At 32.6% G+C, this 17036-nt stretch overlaps 1 protein-coding gene across 1 annotated transcript; it reads right to left on the reverse strand.

Moving 5' to 3' along the window:
* Positions 1-5435: 5435 nt before the first annotated feature.
* LOC148613067 (uncharacterized) lies at positions 5436-14474 on the reverse strand. Its single transcript, XM_088595082.1, has 5 exons — positions 14410-14474; positions 13410-13468; positions 12871-12979; positions 8342-8445; positions 5436-7983 (listed from the first exon to the last, which is right to left on the reverse strand). The coding sequence occupies exons 1-5, from the start codon at positions 14466-14468 to the stop codon at positions 7616-7618; spliced, it is 699 nt and encodes a 232-aa protein (XP_088451208.1). The 5' UTR covers positions 14469-14474; the 3' UTR covers positions 5436-7615.
* Positions 14475-17036: the final 2562 nt, after the last annotated feature.

Here is a 17036-nt window from a genome sequence, read left to right on the forward strand (position 1 = left end):
GATGAAAGCATGCATGGAAGAGTTGGATCAAGGCTAAGAGTAATAGCATCCTTTTCATTTCATTTTCTTGCACTTTTAGTTCCTAAAGTTCGTGCTAAATAATGAAATTTGAAATTTTACCAGCTGATGCTGAGAACAGAATCAAATTCGGAAGGGAACTGAATTGTTCCAGATACCATTCTACATTTAAATTGCACCTGTTAACCATAACATATATTTTTTTCTATGTATAAATGCGTAACTACAATTAAACAATATATCCACAAAATATCAACTTTTGATTTTAAGTTTTACAAAATTTGACCGGGTCAGCTTGGTGTGAGAAATTTAACTGTATAGTGCACCTTTATCATTTTAATGTTTTCATGTCAATGTTTATTTCCGTGTAGAATCAAACATATTTAGGATATATCTAATGAATTATCAGTCCATATAAAATTGCAAATGGTAGAATGTAGAAAAACCCACCGAACAAACGATACTTTTTCAGACTTCATATGCTATATGTTTACATAACGATAACCTCTCCTATATTTTGATCTGCATTTTAGAGGAAAACATACTTTCATTTTCCACTAAAATCAACATTTCGACATGAATGAATTCCAATGGGAACAAATTGGGCTCCTCTACTTGCTGACCTATTCCTTCACTCTTATGAGGCTAACATTATAAATGATCTGCTCCGAAAGAAAGAATTTAGTTGAGCTTGATCCTTTAATCTCAGTTTCCGCTACATAGATGACATATTATCTTTAAACAATCCTAATTTTGGGGATTTGATACATCGCATCTACCCCCGACGAACTTGCGATAAAGGATACTCCAGACACTGTAGAGTCAGCCTCATATCTTGACCTACACATAAAAATTGATGGTAAAGGAAAACTATTGACCAAACTTTACGACAAACGTGATGATTTTTCATTCAAAATTATCCACTTTCCTTTCATCTGTGGCAACATCCCTTCAACACCTGCTTATGGAGCGTTCATATCAAAACTCATAGATTATGCCAGAGCTTGCCGAGACTACGCAAACTTTTTGTCTGCCACGGACTTGACGGGAACCAAGGTTATAGCGGTAATCAAAAGAATGTAATCCAGGGACAAAGACCAGACATGGAAAACAGACATACACAACAAAGAACATAAAGTAACTAAAATCATACATACAAAGCAACAAAAGTAAACGAGCAACTCGGACTCCACCTAAAAACTGGGAGCATGGACCAGGTGCACCGGTTGGGAAAGCGTCGTCTGCTTTTTTAGAAACACCCGCCGACTTGCTCATAAAAAGTCAAGTCCAGGGTAGACAAACGAGGAAAGGAAAACTATGATCCGTTGAATAAATCAGTTTTCATGGTGCATGATACATTTACGTTAAACATTTACTTTCTTTCAGATATCTAAATTTCCGACATAACAGTCGAGTGCATGGAAAAATGACATCATAGTAAAATTGTAGAATCCGTACTTTCAAGTACTGCAAGTTTGTAAAAGGAAGTTGTTCTCCATTGCTAATCCGGTAATTAAAAATACTCGTAACTTTTAAAACACAGTATTTAAACACTTTTAAATTCAGTGGTACATGTACTAATGGAAGATCTTTTTTGAAAACATTAATAAGAAAATAAATCACGAAGGGAGAAATATACAAGTGTTGTAAAAATTTTAAGAATAATAAAGCATGTGCCGATGACGGTATAAATAATGAATATATTAAGGCCACTTATTAGATTAGATTAATTTATTGATGTGTGTGAAAAATATTTTTACTTGGTATTTGAAACAGGTAAAATTCCAGAGTCGTGGCTTGTGATAACTATAAAACCCTTTTATAAAAACAAAGGAAATAAATAAAATCTAAAAAAAAACTATAGACCAATAATTACAGTGAGCAGCTTTGGAAAACTATTCACGTCTGTGCTGAATGATAAGCTAAATAGATTTTCGGATGAATCTTTCTTGCTCAAGGAAAACCAATGTGGATTCTGGGAAGGATATTCCCCCGTAGACAATATTTTTGTTCTTCATTCTCTATTTTACGTTTTTGAATTTAAGAAAAAAATATGTATTGTGCATTTGTAGATTTCGAAAAGGCGTTTAATACCCTGTAGCAAAAAAATGATACTTAATAATTTAAACCGGAACATGTTTCAAGTTATACACAATTTGTATCAAAACATCAAACCTCGTAAAAATTATAATTGTCAGAAATCAGATTATTTCCCATGTGAAATAGGAGTGTGTCAGGGTAAAAAATCTGCCCCCTCTTCCTTCTTTTACTTTTGGATGATCTCGAAAACTTGCGTAGCAAAATGTTAAGGGCTTAAATACAGTACCGGTGCACCTGGTCCATGCTCCCAGTTTTTAGTGGAGTGCGAGTTGCTCATTTGCTTTTGTTACTTTGTATGTATGATTTTAGTTACTCTATGTTTTTGTTGTGTATGTCTGTTTTCCATGTCTGGTCTTTGTCCCCTCGGTTCCCTTGAATACTCTTTCACATACATATTGCATTTTATAGACTGCTACATACAAATACAATGATACATTTACGTTAAACATTTAGTTTCTTTATGATATGTAAATTTCCGACAAAAGTCGAGTGCATGCAAAGGTGACATCATAGTAAAATTGTAGATTCCGTACTTTCAAGTACTGCAAGTGTGAAAAGGGGTGTTGTTCTCCATTACTAATCCGGTAATTAAAAATACTCGTAACTTTTAAAACACAGTATTTAATGGAAGATCTTTTTTTAAAACATTAATAAGAAAATAAATCACGAAGGGAGAAATATACAAGTGTTGTAAAAATTTTAAGAATAATAAAGCATGTGCCGATGACGGTATAATTAATGTTAATGAATATATTAAGGCAACTTTAGATGAATTTATTGATGTAAATGAAAAATATTTTTACTTGGTATTTGAAACAGGTAAAATTCCAGAGTCGTGGCTTGTGGGAACTATAAAACCCTTTTATAAAAAAAAAGGAAATAAGTATAATCCCACAAAGTGTAGACCAATAATTATAGTGAGCAGCTTTGGAAAACTCTTCATGTCTGTAGTGAATGATAAGCTTAATAGATTTTCGGATGAATCTTTCTTGATCAGGAAAAACCAATGTGGATTCTGAGAAGGATATTCCACTGTAGACAATATTTTTGTTCTTCATTCTATATTTGAAGTTTTTGAATTTAAGAAAAAAAATATGTATTGTGCATTTGTAGATTTTGAAGCGGCGTTTGATACCCTGTGGCAAATTAATGATAATCAATAATATTAACGGGAACATGTTTCAAGTTATACACAATATATATCAAAACATCAAATCTCGTATAAATTGAAATGGTCAGAAATCAGATTATTTCCCTTGTGAATTAGGAGTGCGTCAGGGTTAAAAATCCGTCTCCTTCTTATTTCTTTTGAATGATTTCGATAACTTTCATAGCAAAACAAAAATGTTAAGGGCTTAAATACAGTAACTAGTGCAATAGAAAAGGAATAAGAATTATTTTTTAAAACGTTTTGTCTTATTATATGCTGATGACACTGTCATTTTTGCTGAATCGGCAAGTGATCTGCAATACTCGTTGAACAAATTTAAAGAGTACTGTAACACATGGCACAAATAATGAATATGAAATTTGTCTACAAATATTCTGCTGTAGAAATCGTACATTATTTTTACTACATCGGTGTACATTTTTTAAAGAGTTGAATCTTTAAAACCTGCAAACATCATTTAGCTGAAAAGGCTAATAAATCAATACATATTCTACTAAAAAGGGCGAGTTAATATTCTTTCAAATGCCAGCAGGAACTGTTCAATAAAATTGTCAAGCCAATTTTACTGTATGGTTGTGAAATATAGGGGTTTAAGAAATAATAAAATTATATATTAGAAAAAGAAATTAACTTCTAATCATTTTCGTCATCTTGGCTTGAAGGTATTGAAAACACGTTTAATGAATGGGGCTTGCAATACATATGGCTCTATCAATTTATCTGTAACGGTAAATGGCGAAAAAACACTGTTGAAAAAAACTCTTCATTGCCACTTCATCCAAATATTGAAGATGGTGCTAAAACATTGAATCACCGACTATTCAAAAATGAGCATGGGGTTTAAAAATATTTTGATATACTTTATGATAAAGATATTGCAACGCTTTTTAAATTTCGACTCATAAATTATAAACTTCCTGTTGAAAATGGGAGATGAAAAAACAATCAAGAGGTAACAGAATCTACACTTTTTTGCTGGGATGGCGATATAGGTGATGGATATCAGTATATACTAAAATGCATGTTGAAGTACAAATAGCAAACAGACAAAAAAAGTAAGAAGATAAATACAGTGAAGAACAAAGTGTGAAGTGTAAATAACAAAACTAACAAATAAGTAAGATAGGTAAATTCAAAGATAAGTAGCATATAAATGATTTGGATTTAAGCGTGGTGGATAAAATCAGGGTGATGATTAAATGGCTGAATGAGAGGATCCATTTTCTTATTAATTACTCTGATAAATTGACACAACTTGCGGAGTGCTGACTTTTTTGTGGTATTCATTAGCTCATTTACTTTAAAATATTGCAATTGACTATAAATTTCTTATTTATACATATTTTTCTTTCCCTCATTAATTATATTTGTTTCTCAACAACTGTACATTAATATGTAAAAAATGCATGTTTATTTGTATACCAATGTGTCTACATAGGTTTAACAGAAATAAAGTATATGTATATAGAGTATGGCCTCTGCAGTCCTCACAGTCAATACCCGAGGCTAAAGATCAGATGATGGATATCTATTGGTCTATAAGATATCTACCACTATATTTTAAAAGGTTCATTCATAAGCGGAATCTATCCATATAACCAATACTACCCTCAAAAGCGACCGTCCTATCGAGATGTCCTTACCAACAAGTGACTGTATATTACTACAGTTTCTTTGATGCCATTGTATTGATACATATGCAGATTCATGTTTAGTTCTCTTACCACCCTGACAAAGTGGGGAATGTAATTTATCGTTTTTACTCCTCGTTATTATTAGTACAGATATACTGTTTTCTTTTTTGTCTAACCTCCGTCTTGTCCCTGGAACCCCTTCAAACTACACCTGTGAATTAAACAATTTCATTCATGGCTAAAGTTATTCATTTTTTGTACAATATAAAAGTTAGTCACCCATTCTTATATGAAGTCCTTAAGGGCTTTGATACCACTACTGTTGATTGCTGTATCTTATTAGATGCGGCGTGTGTGTGTGTGTAAATTATCATGTAAATAAACACACGAGACACTCTGATGTGTATCAGCTGTTTTCATTCATTTCAGTAGCGTCAATGAACATCATATTGAATAAAAATATCAAAAGTTATTTTTTAGAACATTTTAATTTAATTCCAAAAAATCACTGCCATATGTACACGATAGCACTCGCCACATGCGCAATAATATTTGAAAACAAACAATAACAACAGTCAATGGATGAACTGTTGAACTATCCATTTGTGAATACTGTAACCTTATAATGCAAACAACTATTGCCATATCTAACATTGTTCTATTTAATTCGCCCTTCCCTTCATTACCAATTATACAAAATACTAAGTTTCATCAACGATAATTACAACTAACATAGCGTGAAGTGAACAGCCAAATATCGACAAATATGGCGGGTGTAAGCTAAGCTTAACGTAATAGGTAACAAAAATGTAAAATAAAGGTACCGTAATGGTCTTAAAAGAATCTAAATAAATCACGGAAAATCCAGTATATCATTGTTTTACAACGGGTTGACCATTTATACCACTAATATACCCCTCGCTGTTGCCCTGGGTCAAATAATGCAAAGGCATGAATGACCAGCCCGTGGTAAAACAAAAATAAGCTTGAGTTTCCCGTGATTAATTTCTTTTAATATTTTTATTTTTATTTTTTTTTATATTTAATTTTATCTGACTTCAATGGCGATTTAGAATATCAAATCGCCAGTTACACACTTTCCCTCTTATTTAAGAAATGTTCCGAATTTTTTACAGGTAATACGAAATAACATGGTATAGGCCAGTTTCACACTTTTCTAAAGTTTAAAACTTTGCTTATGACTTCATTTCTAATGGACTTAAGTCCTGGTATGAAGAATTGTTTCGTAGACCACATGTTATGGATTGGTTGTATGGGTTTTCCACAAAATTAAATCGAAGGCCTCTGAAGGTTTTTGGATTCTTTATTGGGTGGTTAATCCATTTTCTAAAACTCCCTTAATTAAGCATATAAGATCATTACAATGTGTAAAGAAGGATAACTGGTCTTTGTCCCGGGATTAAATTCTTTTGAATACTGCTATAACCTTGGTTCCGTTGATTACGTTTTCAAAATAAAAATTACAACAAAAATATGAAAATTACCAATGAATTATCTGTTCTCATTATACTAATGAAAAACTGTATATTTAACTGATAGAAATATAGTACTCATAAGTTGTATAATATGGTCAACTAAAGAAAAAATGTATGTCACAAGCTTATTCATGCACATATGGCATCCACGTGGTTCAAAGCAAAAACGTTAGGCATATGAATAAGCTGTGAAAATATCAGCAAAACTAAGCTAAGCAAAATAAGCAAACTAGAAAAATACCAAAGCAAGCAAAACACGATGCTTACATCACACTGAGTTGCAAAGAACCCAAACAATCGTCTCGGGATTAGTACATCATATTAATATTAACATCATCAAATATTGTATACACCATAACATGGTTATACCTTGCATAAGAAGCATAGTGATATCCGGAATAAATAATAAAAGAACAGAGTTGAATAGATTCATCAAATGAGTTGAAAATAGTTTCAGATTGACATGAAATTCAAAATGTCTTTCATCTCCCTCAAAAGCAATATCAAAGTCCAATTTAAAGAACAATAAAACTGACCACCAGGCTTAAACAACCAATGCTGAAATTAGTAAATATCAAGTTCACCCGGCTAAAGGTAATAACCTTAATTTGCATATCAGAACTAAGAGAAGCACATGTTTCATTCAATGTATTAGTGTATTAGTGTATTAATGTATTAGTCAAATTCACTGTAATCATGAAATCAAATAACATAAATGAGTTAAATAAGTATTTCATCATTAAAACCTGCTATAATAAATAAATTCATCAATACTAATCACTGTCAATTAAAAACATATAATACAAAACATACAAACATATCAAATTCAGTCTTCCACAAAAAAAAACTTTATTTTGTGTGGGACGAATTATGCATCAGAGTGCGGACAATTTATGATGTCAAAACACCAAAGCACGTTATGCAAAATAATTTAGTTTGCTCAAAAAGAACCAACCAATCAGAAAGCTTGGTTCAAATCAAATTAGGTTATTTGAGAATACCGTTTTAGTTCCCATAGAAAATCTACATAATATAAAGAAGAATCAGTTTAATTATGATGAATAACTTAAATCATGTAATTCTTGTCAAGAATGCTTGAAGATTGCATTCGATCATGTCCAAAAAAGTCACTCGACTTCCATTTAAACTTGTGATCATATTTTGGTTATTCACTCTTTCCGAAACCAAATTCTACCCTAAGTCCCCAAGTCCTTGGTTGTGTTATTGACACCATCAGGAGCACAATGACTACCACAATCGGTTAACCGCCTTGCTCCTTGACGACCTCTTTCCACTTTACCATGAAGATAAGATGAATTAACATTACAATTTATTGTGTTATTTTCATTTATTTCAGCATAACCATAATCATTCTCCAGTACAAATCTTGGGACTTCGATATCCACTATTGCTACTGGGGGAATGGTTGTTCTGTCTCTCTCAGTTACTTTATTGCCGTTTCTCTTCCGGGAAGCTGTTCTCCTACATTTTTGTAGGAATATTGCAAGACAAACCAAGAGAAACGCACTGGAAGTTGCAATTATATAAATGTCAACATTAGTTCCTGGAAAATAAATTAGCTGAATAAACAATTGACAAAAATATGGATTAATGGGGAAACCAACCCAAGTAAGTATTTATCGCAGTTATCGTTATCCATAGCCAACAGAAACCCCAAAAATTACAGACAAAAAAATAAAACATTTTTGAGAAAAAGTCAAACGTCCCAATATATAAAAAAACCACAAAATTAGATTTAAGGTTTGTCAAGTTAATTGCTAGAAAACCAAAACATTTACTGACACTGCAAATCTTTAAACAAAGCCTTTTAACGTCCGGTGCTGCTAATGGTAGTATATTAGTTCAAATATGTAACATTATTCATTTGGAAGTAACTTTTGTGAAAATGTTTCAAATTTTACCAGCAACTTGCTCAACTTCCATGTTTCTGGATGATGCTGTCACTACAACAGATCGTGTCGATTCGTACGTTGAAACATCAGTGCACCCATAAATATGACTGCAGCTAATCAAGAGGAAAACGGAAACAGTAAAATGAATAGGAGTACTGATTTTTCATTATTACTAATTAAAACTTAACGAAAGGCAGTCGTTTTGTCTATACTTTATTTTAAGAAGGTTAGAAGAAAACATTGTGTAGTTTAATAAAGGGTACCAAACCACGGGGACCGCTTTAATGATGTACAAATCAATGCTATTTTATGTTTTTTTTTTATATAATTCTAGAATACTATTATCATGTTTCTGCAATCGAGAGATGTTAATTTAGAAGTTCAATACTCTATTTCCTGTTCAAATTAATTGCAGTTGGTGGATATGACAAATTTTCTTTGTATCCCTTCTAAAAAGTTGCCATTGTGAAAAAACAATAGATTTGCCGGCTCAATGAAACTTTACTTTACACTTTATGCAGCTGACGTTAACACGACAAAACGAGCAAGCATTTGTGAAAATATTGAAAGTTTTGGTTATTATTCTGTGTCCGTGATTTAACCATAAATTTTATTATTATTATTTCATAACAGTCCAAGGAAATGATGGTTTAATACCAACGAACCAAATAGTTCACTTATCTAGTGGCGTTTTCTTTCAGGAATCGCCGTTTGAAAACACATTTATTTTGCAACTTTTTTGCCACCATATTCGTTTATATTGAAAATTAGAATTATTCAGACAAAGAGAGATAACTCAATTAAATTAAGGGACAAACTGGATTAGGTCTAATCTTTTTTTGAATTTGCATTTGTAATAACTAAATTGTAATTCTGAGTAGAGCGTTTTGGCTATTCATCACCACCCAAGAGACTGAAATTGTTGAACACAGTGCTTCCAGAGTTGGTTTATTAAGAAATTTGTTTTCTTAAGTTTATAGTTTTTGTTATAATATTTATAGTATTAATTTTCAGTTGAACAAAAAAATTGAGATAAAACTATAATTACAAACTACAACTGGCAAAAAGAAACTTGATAACACTAAATTGTAAAAAAAACTTGCAAAATTGAAAAATAAAGTTATCTTCATATTTTAATTTGTCATTCTTCTATTAAATACATGTTAGTACTGTTTTTCATTCACAAGGTTTGTTTTAGTATCTTTCATCTAAAAGGTCAAGTCTTGCATGTACCAAAAAGTATGATGATTGGTGAAGTTTTGATTTGCAAAGATTATTCTCAATTAAGTCAAGAAATAAGAAAGTCTTAGTAACTGTACTAATTAATATAATTAACAAGGTACATTGAACTTATGTATTCCAGTATGTTAATTATAGAAATCCCTCTAAGTGTGATATTTAGCCAAATACAGTCAGTTTCATTGGGATGGCCTCATCATTCCTATGTCTTCTGTAGCTGAGATGGCATTTTAACTTCTTTTCAAATGTTGTAGGCATGTGCATTTGAGTGAGGGTTTTCTACTGTTGCCAAGGTTGGCCTCTTGGTGATGGAAATAAATCCATTCACCAAACCATTAGAAATTATAATGGAAAAGTCAACAAATGTATTGCTAGAGCTTGTGCTAAACTGAAATAACTTGAAAGCATTAGGTTTTGCAATTTAAAGCAGCATAAAGAAGACACGTTTACTCCATGTGTTGGTCTTGTGTTTAAAGCAGAAGTACTGGATATACTAATCTACCGTGTCCACTCCTCCCGTATAATTTGAATGCTGTTTGACAGACTTGGGACATGGAAATGGTTCTCTGGAGAAATTTCCATCCTGGTTGACAACTCTTTGAACCTTTAATGTCACATTGTCATGTATTGTTGACAGCATGTAGACATATTTCATGCCTTTCACACTAAGGTAACAAGACATCCCTTATGCCGAAATTTCATATTATCACTTTCATTAATTCCAACAGGAATTTTGCACATGTCTCTAGGGAGACCTCTTCTATTGTATATCACTCTTCCACAAGCTGATGTTTTATAATTTTCATACAAATCTGAGAAAAGTTCAGGGCTAGTGAAAAAGTTATCGGTGTAAACATGATAACCTCAGTCTGTCAAATTTGAATTCTGAAGGCACCTTTTCACTACATTTGACCCAAGGTTTTCTTGTGGATTTCCATTTCTACCTGGATAAATGTCAATATGTTGCACAAAGGAAGTTGTTGACTCTGGTTTTCGATCAATGCCCACCATGAAGCAGAGCCCAAGAAAAACTTTCTTCTCAGGTATTGCTGGACATGACCATGTCATTTTACTTTCATTTGGATGCAGTTATTTTTGTTATTGTGCATACCGGTCAGTTTCAGTAACTATAAATTGAAGAAATGCTGTCCTCAAAAATAATTTAAGAAAATCAATAGGCTTTATCCCTTACCCTATGTTCCTTTTAGGCCCTGTTCTGCCATTGCGGTTGAAATGATGAGGAAGATCTCTTTCATAATAATTAAACCATCATGCAAACCATTATTCAACTGGAGATCACCACCTGGACCAGGAAAACCGTCAGTATCAGACATCAGAACTTACTTGACCATCAGCTTCAATATCACCATCCCTTATACCTTGTAGTAGCATAGCCTTTGAAGCCTAGTTTCAGCTTCCTGAACTTCAGCTTGATTGAAACCATCAAATTCATCATAATCAGAATCCGATGACATTTTGACAAGGGTGTCAGAAAATAATAACAAAAACAAATAAGTGAAACCTGGCTACACGTATCAAGATATAACTACCTTCCTTTTCCCACAAGTCTTTTGCTGTTTTATTTCAAACTCGCGCTATAAAAAGGTTTAAAACACCACCAGAAAAGTGAGCTGTTGATTTTTGTTATGTGCGACCCAAATATATGATTTTGAATCATTAAAACCGCTTTTCTGTTCTGTCTTCTAGGTCCATCAAGTGTTACTGAATTGAGGACCGCCATGTTGTTAACGTTATTACCATATGACCTAGTTTTTCTCGTTCTATTATTAGAACACATTTTTTTTATAATTTGAAAAATTTACATGAAATAACAACTGCTTGTATCATTCTTATTCATTTTAACGGGCACCTGTCTGGAAATTAGCTCGCTTTCTTTACGAAGAAAAGCCCATTTGGCGAGGATTTCTCGGACAACTGCATTTACTACCATAAGATATGTTTGATTTGCTCTTGGTTGACCAATTATCATGTTGCAGTTTCAAGAAACAAATTGTAAACTGTAGTACAAATACCGTTCGCAATTTAATGAAAAATGCGGATGAAATTCCCGATTATCTGATCACATCAGCAAGATAATCCTCAAATGTCAGTCATTTATTTTGGACATTTTGAGTTATTTTAAGGTACATTTTTGTATTTCAAAAAGCAATGTCTAAAACTGAAATTCGTGTATCCTTAAAGATTAATTCGGCCTGGGTTCTTGGGTGCCAACATTATTATTGCGGCTGGGGAAGAAACGTTTGATACATTGACGTTTTGTGTAGGAATAATATTTGGAGTGTATGTAATATGTATTTTTATTTTATACTCCGTGTTATTTAGTGAAATATTCAGGAAACACATTCAGTGGAGATCTTGGAGTTTTTGTTATATCGTAAGAGGTAATGGTTGAATAAATATTCATGTTGTTGTTAAACAAAACAAACTACGAGATACATCTTTTCATCAGTAAAGCGGATACAGCTTAATGCGTAGAATGATCATGACGTCAACATTGTGTAACGCAATTTACATGAAATCAAAAAAATAAAACAATATCCATTTTGAGCAATAAAACTTTTCCACGAATTTTTAATCGCTTTACACACAACTGACCCATTTGAGAAAAATGGGTCTCGCTTCTTCATAGAGGTTCGAGTTCTCAGGAGCTGAAGAATAGAAAGGGGCGATTGGTTGTTGTGTGATTGTATCACATTGTCTACAAAATCTCATTGGTCGAAAACGACGTTTCTGACGTTTCTAATGTTTTTTACGAGACAACTGTTGACGTCATTAACATACGTTAACTAGAATGTCCACATTGACAAATGGGACACAAATGTCATATGACGGATTATATTTTCGTTTTAAGAAATTAAATGAAACGAAATATACAACTTAAGCTCGTCGACTTTGATATTTCACTCGATGTGAAAAATCTCCAAAATCAGCTCGCTATCGTAGCAGATTTTATATTTCCCTAATGGAAATTTGCAAAGAAAATCAAAACAGTACCACTACATAACGCATGCATTTTACATAAAGCAATCATTTTAATACTTAAAAAAAAAAAACTTATGTTATTCGTTGTTTCAAATCTACTCATCGTCGTTGAAAGTTGTAACTATGTTAACTTTAAATATTACACACTTGTCGGAACTCAGTAAATATGCTCTTACATCAATTTAAATAACTTCAAATCTACAAGAATAAACAATATTTAAAACTAATTTTGAATAACTTGTGTTTATGAAATTGAAAATTAAAACTGCTTTCAAAAAATAGTAACGATATCCTACTTTTCAAACGGGAGGCAGGAACACACTTCGTCGCATTTATCTCCGTATGTACCCTGACTACATGGATTGCATTTCCGGTCAATTTCCGAAGTGTAACCTTTTGCACATCCTAAACAAATTATGAAGAAATTTGTAGGAGCTTTCTTAAGTGAAGTTGATAGGATTCACTTACTACATCTAACAAATAAGCTTGTAAAACAGATTTCAGCTGGAAATCTTCATCAAAAGTCCATAAACGTCCAAGAATAGTTTTGTTCTCTTATTGGAGATGCATACATAAGTACACGACACAAGTTGATCAGATTTTAGACAAGTACGTAGTATAATGATTTTAATATCATAAATGTACATAGAACTGGACCAAAAAATGTTTGTAAGAAGTTGTATCCAATAATGTGTAATTCTGGCTATTTTAGCAAGCACTTCTTAATGACTTGAAAGGGCGTGACAACACATATATACTTTGATTTCCTCAATTTTGCTATAATTTTGCTCTATAATACCCTTTCCATCTATATTCATTTTGCTGATTTACTTACTATAACATTGGTTTCCCCTGACCTCGTGGTCTGCACAACACGTGTCACGAAAATAACCACTGTAAAAAAAGTAATGTATTCATTTTTCTTTACATAAAATATTTCTGTTAAGATTTAATAACTGTTTGACTAAAATAGGGGTTATATTATATGCCTTATTTTTACTGCTCTTGCATTTAACTGATAATGACAAATTAATAAACAGCTTGTCCTTAACCAAAAACACTGTTGTCGGTGAGACAATCAGTTAGTTCGAACGCTTTGCTACTCCACTAATATAAACATCTGAATACAGAGTATTATATTTATAAAGATTGTCATTAACGGTTAACTTGATAATAAAGCCGAATGAAATTCTTATTGCTACTGAGAGGAAATAAAGACATAACTGACAAGAACAAAATGCAAGGAACACTCAATTGGTGAGATCCACTCCCTCTTCCTACCTCAGAAACCATTTAGAAAATCCAAAAAGTAATGCAGATGGATAAAAACATATGATGTGCAAAATGAAATCATGTGATAAAAATGTATGGCAGTTTCATCAACTTTCTATAGGGCGACAATTTGAAGATGGATAACCTTGGTCAACCCATTACAAGTCCATGTTTTGCATTAGGAAAACACACACTTCATTCAGATGAAAAACGTATAGGAGGGGCACGATGGTACAATGTGATAAGAACAAGTACGAATAAACGTATACAGGGGCAGAATGATCACCATATCCCTCCTGCTTTTCAAGCGGAGGGGGTATGATATATAAAAGACAACTAAACAATACCACCTTAATCTACCTTGACATACAAAAAAAGAAATACATTTAAACGATACGCTGTATCATTGAGCTGATACACATGTTCTTCAGGATAATTTAGATGTTATTTTCAAAATAAAAGCATGGTTTAATTTAATGTCAAAATACTAAACAGAATACAATTTTACTTCTGTACCTGTGACTTATTAACAATATAAAACATTTGATATTCATTTGGCTTACCTTTTGTCTTTTATTTTACACTCTTTCTGAAACGTTCTTGTCAAATTTATCGACATCATGCCTATACTATGTTAAGCCCTTACAAGGAAATCATTCAAACAGAACGGAAATTGAATCCATCAAATTGTACAATTTAGGCAGGAAAAATATTGATATCGAACTTATTAATAAATTCAACTTTTGCGGAAGAATGTATAATGTATAGGGCTTTTTACAGCTTGCTTTATTATATGCAATTTGCCAATCATTGAAAATTGTGTGGTCACATGTAGAAGTTTAATTGTTTGTGAAGCATACACATCGTATATAAACAGTGTCCGGCACTTCCGGCATAACAAAATCAGGACTTTTCTGCAAGTCCAGGCTAAGGAGTACTATACGGTTAGGTAAATTCTAAACATTTGGTCTCTTTGTTGAAATAATGCTGTTTTCAATCAGTCCGCACAGAAATTTCAAGTGTTTGTCATAAAAAGTACATATTTGTTTAATCCTTGGTGTGTGGAGGTACATGTAATTAATAATTAGTCTAGTTATTATTGGTATGCTATCCAGTGGCCAAGGTAGTATAATAGAAAAAAATATTAAAGTATAAGTACGAAGAATGTGCCTTTTCAAAACTAACAGCTAGTAAAATACTATTTTTTTGATAAAATATCAAGCACTCAGATAATAGCACAGGATGAAAGCATGCATGGAAGAGGTGGATCAAGGCTAAGAGTAATAGCATCCTTTTCGATTCATTTTCTTGCAATTTTAGTTCGTATTAAAGTTCGTGCTTAATAATGAAATTTGATAATTTACCAGCTGATGCCGAGGAGAGAATCAAATTCGGAAGGGAACTGAAATGTTCCAGATACCATTCTACATTTAAATTACCCCTGTTTACCATAAAATATATTTTTTTTTATGTATAAATGCGTAACTACATTTAAATAATATATCCACAAAATATCAACTTTTGATTTTAAGTTTTACAAAATTTGACCGGGTCAACTTGGTGTGCGAAACAGTGCACCTAAATGTAATTGTATAGTGCACCTTAATCATTTCAATGTTTTAATGTGAATTAAATGCTTTATTTCTGAGTAGAGTCAAATAGATTGAGGCTGTTTCTAATGAATTATCAGTCCATATAAAATTCGGACACGGCAAATGGTAGAATGTAGAAAAACCCACCAAAATGACGATACCTTTTTCAGACTGCATATGCTATATTTTACATAACGATAACCTCTCCTATATTCGGATCTGCATTTTCGAGCAAAACATACTTTCATTTTCCACTAAAATCAACATTTCGACATGAATTAATTTCAATTGCGATAAATTGTGCTCCTCTACTTGCTGTTCTATTCTTATGAGGCTGACTTTGTAGCTGATCTGATCAGAAAGAAAGAATTTAGTTTAGCTAGATCTTTTAATCTCAGTTTCCGTTATATAAATGACGTATTATCTTTAAAATCCTAATTTTGGGGATTTGATACATCGCATCTACTCCAAAGAACTTGAGATAAAGGATACTACAGACACTGTAAAGTCAGCCTCATATCTTGACCTACACTTAGAAATCGATGGTAAAGGAAAACTATTGACCAAACTTTACGACAAACATGATGACCATTCATTCAAAAATTGTCAACTTTCCTTTCACCTGTGGCAACATCCCTTCAACACCTGCGTATGGAGTGTTCATATCACAACTCATAGATTATGCCAGAGCTTGCCGAAACTACGCAGACTTTCTGTATCGCGCTAGAATTCTAACAAATAGGCTTCTGGAGCAGGGATATGTTGCTACAAGATTGAAGTCATCACTACAAAAGTTTTATGGACGTCTGCATGAACTCGTGGATCGTTACGGTGTATCCATCTGCGCCATGAAAAGTGATTTGTTCACCGTTTCATAGTTTTTCTTTACTCTTTCGTCTACCCCGGACTTGACTTTTTATGAGCAACTCTGCGGGTGTTTCTAGAAAAGCAGAGGACGCTTACCCTACCGGTGCACCTGGTCCATGCTCCCAGTTTTTAGTGGAGTGCGAGTTGCTCATTTGCTTTTGTTACTTTGTATGTATGATTTTAGTTACTCTATGTTTTTTGTTGTGTATGTCTGTTTTCCATGTCTGGTCTTTGTCCCCTCGGTTCCCTTGAATACTCTTTCACATACATATTGCATTTTATAGACTGCTACATACAAATACAATGATACATTTACGTTAAACATTTAGTTTCTTTATGATATGTAAATTTCCGACAAAAGTCGAGTGCATGCAAAGGTGACATCACAGTAAAATTGTAGATTCCGTACTTTCAAGTACTGCAAGTGTGAAAAGGGGTGTTGTTCTCCATTACTAATCCGGTAATTAAAAATACTCGTAACTTTTAAAACACAGTATTTAAACACTTTTAAATTCAGTGGTACATGTACTAATGGAAGATCTTTTTTGAAAACATTAATAAGAAAATAAATCACGAAGGGAGAAATATACAAGTGTTGTAAAAATTTTAAGAATAATAAAGCATGTGCCGATGACGGTATAATTAATGTTAATGGATATATTAAGGCAACTTTAGATGAATTTATTGATGTAAATGAAAAATATTTTTACTTGGTATTTGAAACAGGTAAA

The sequence above is a fragment of the Perna viridis genome, chromosome 7 (assembly GCF_037379345.1).
Source record: "Perna viridis isolate PV_CMFRI_1.1 ecotype Kerala chromosome 7, ASM3737934v1, whole genome shotgun sequence".
NCBI lineage: Eukaryota > Metazoa > Mollusca > Bivalvia > Mytilida > Mytilidae > Perna > Perna viridis.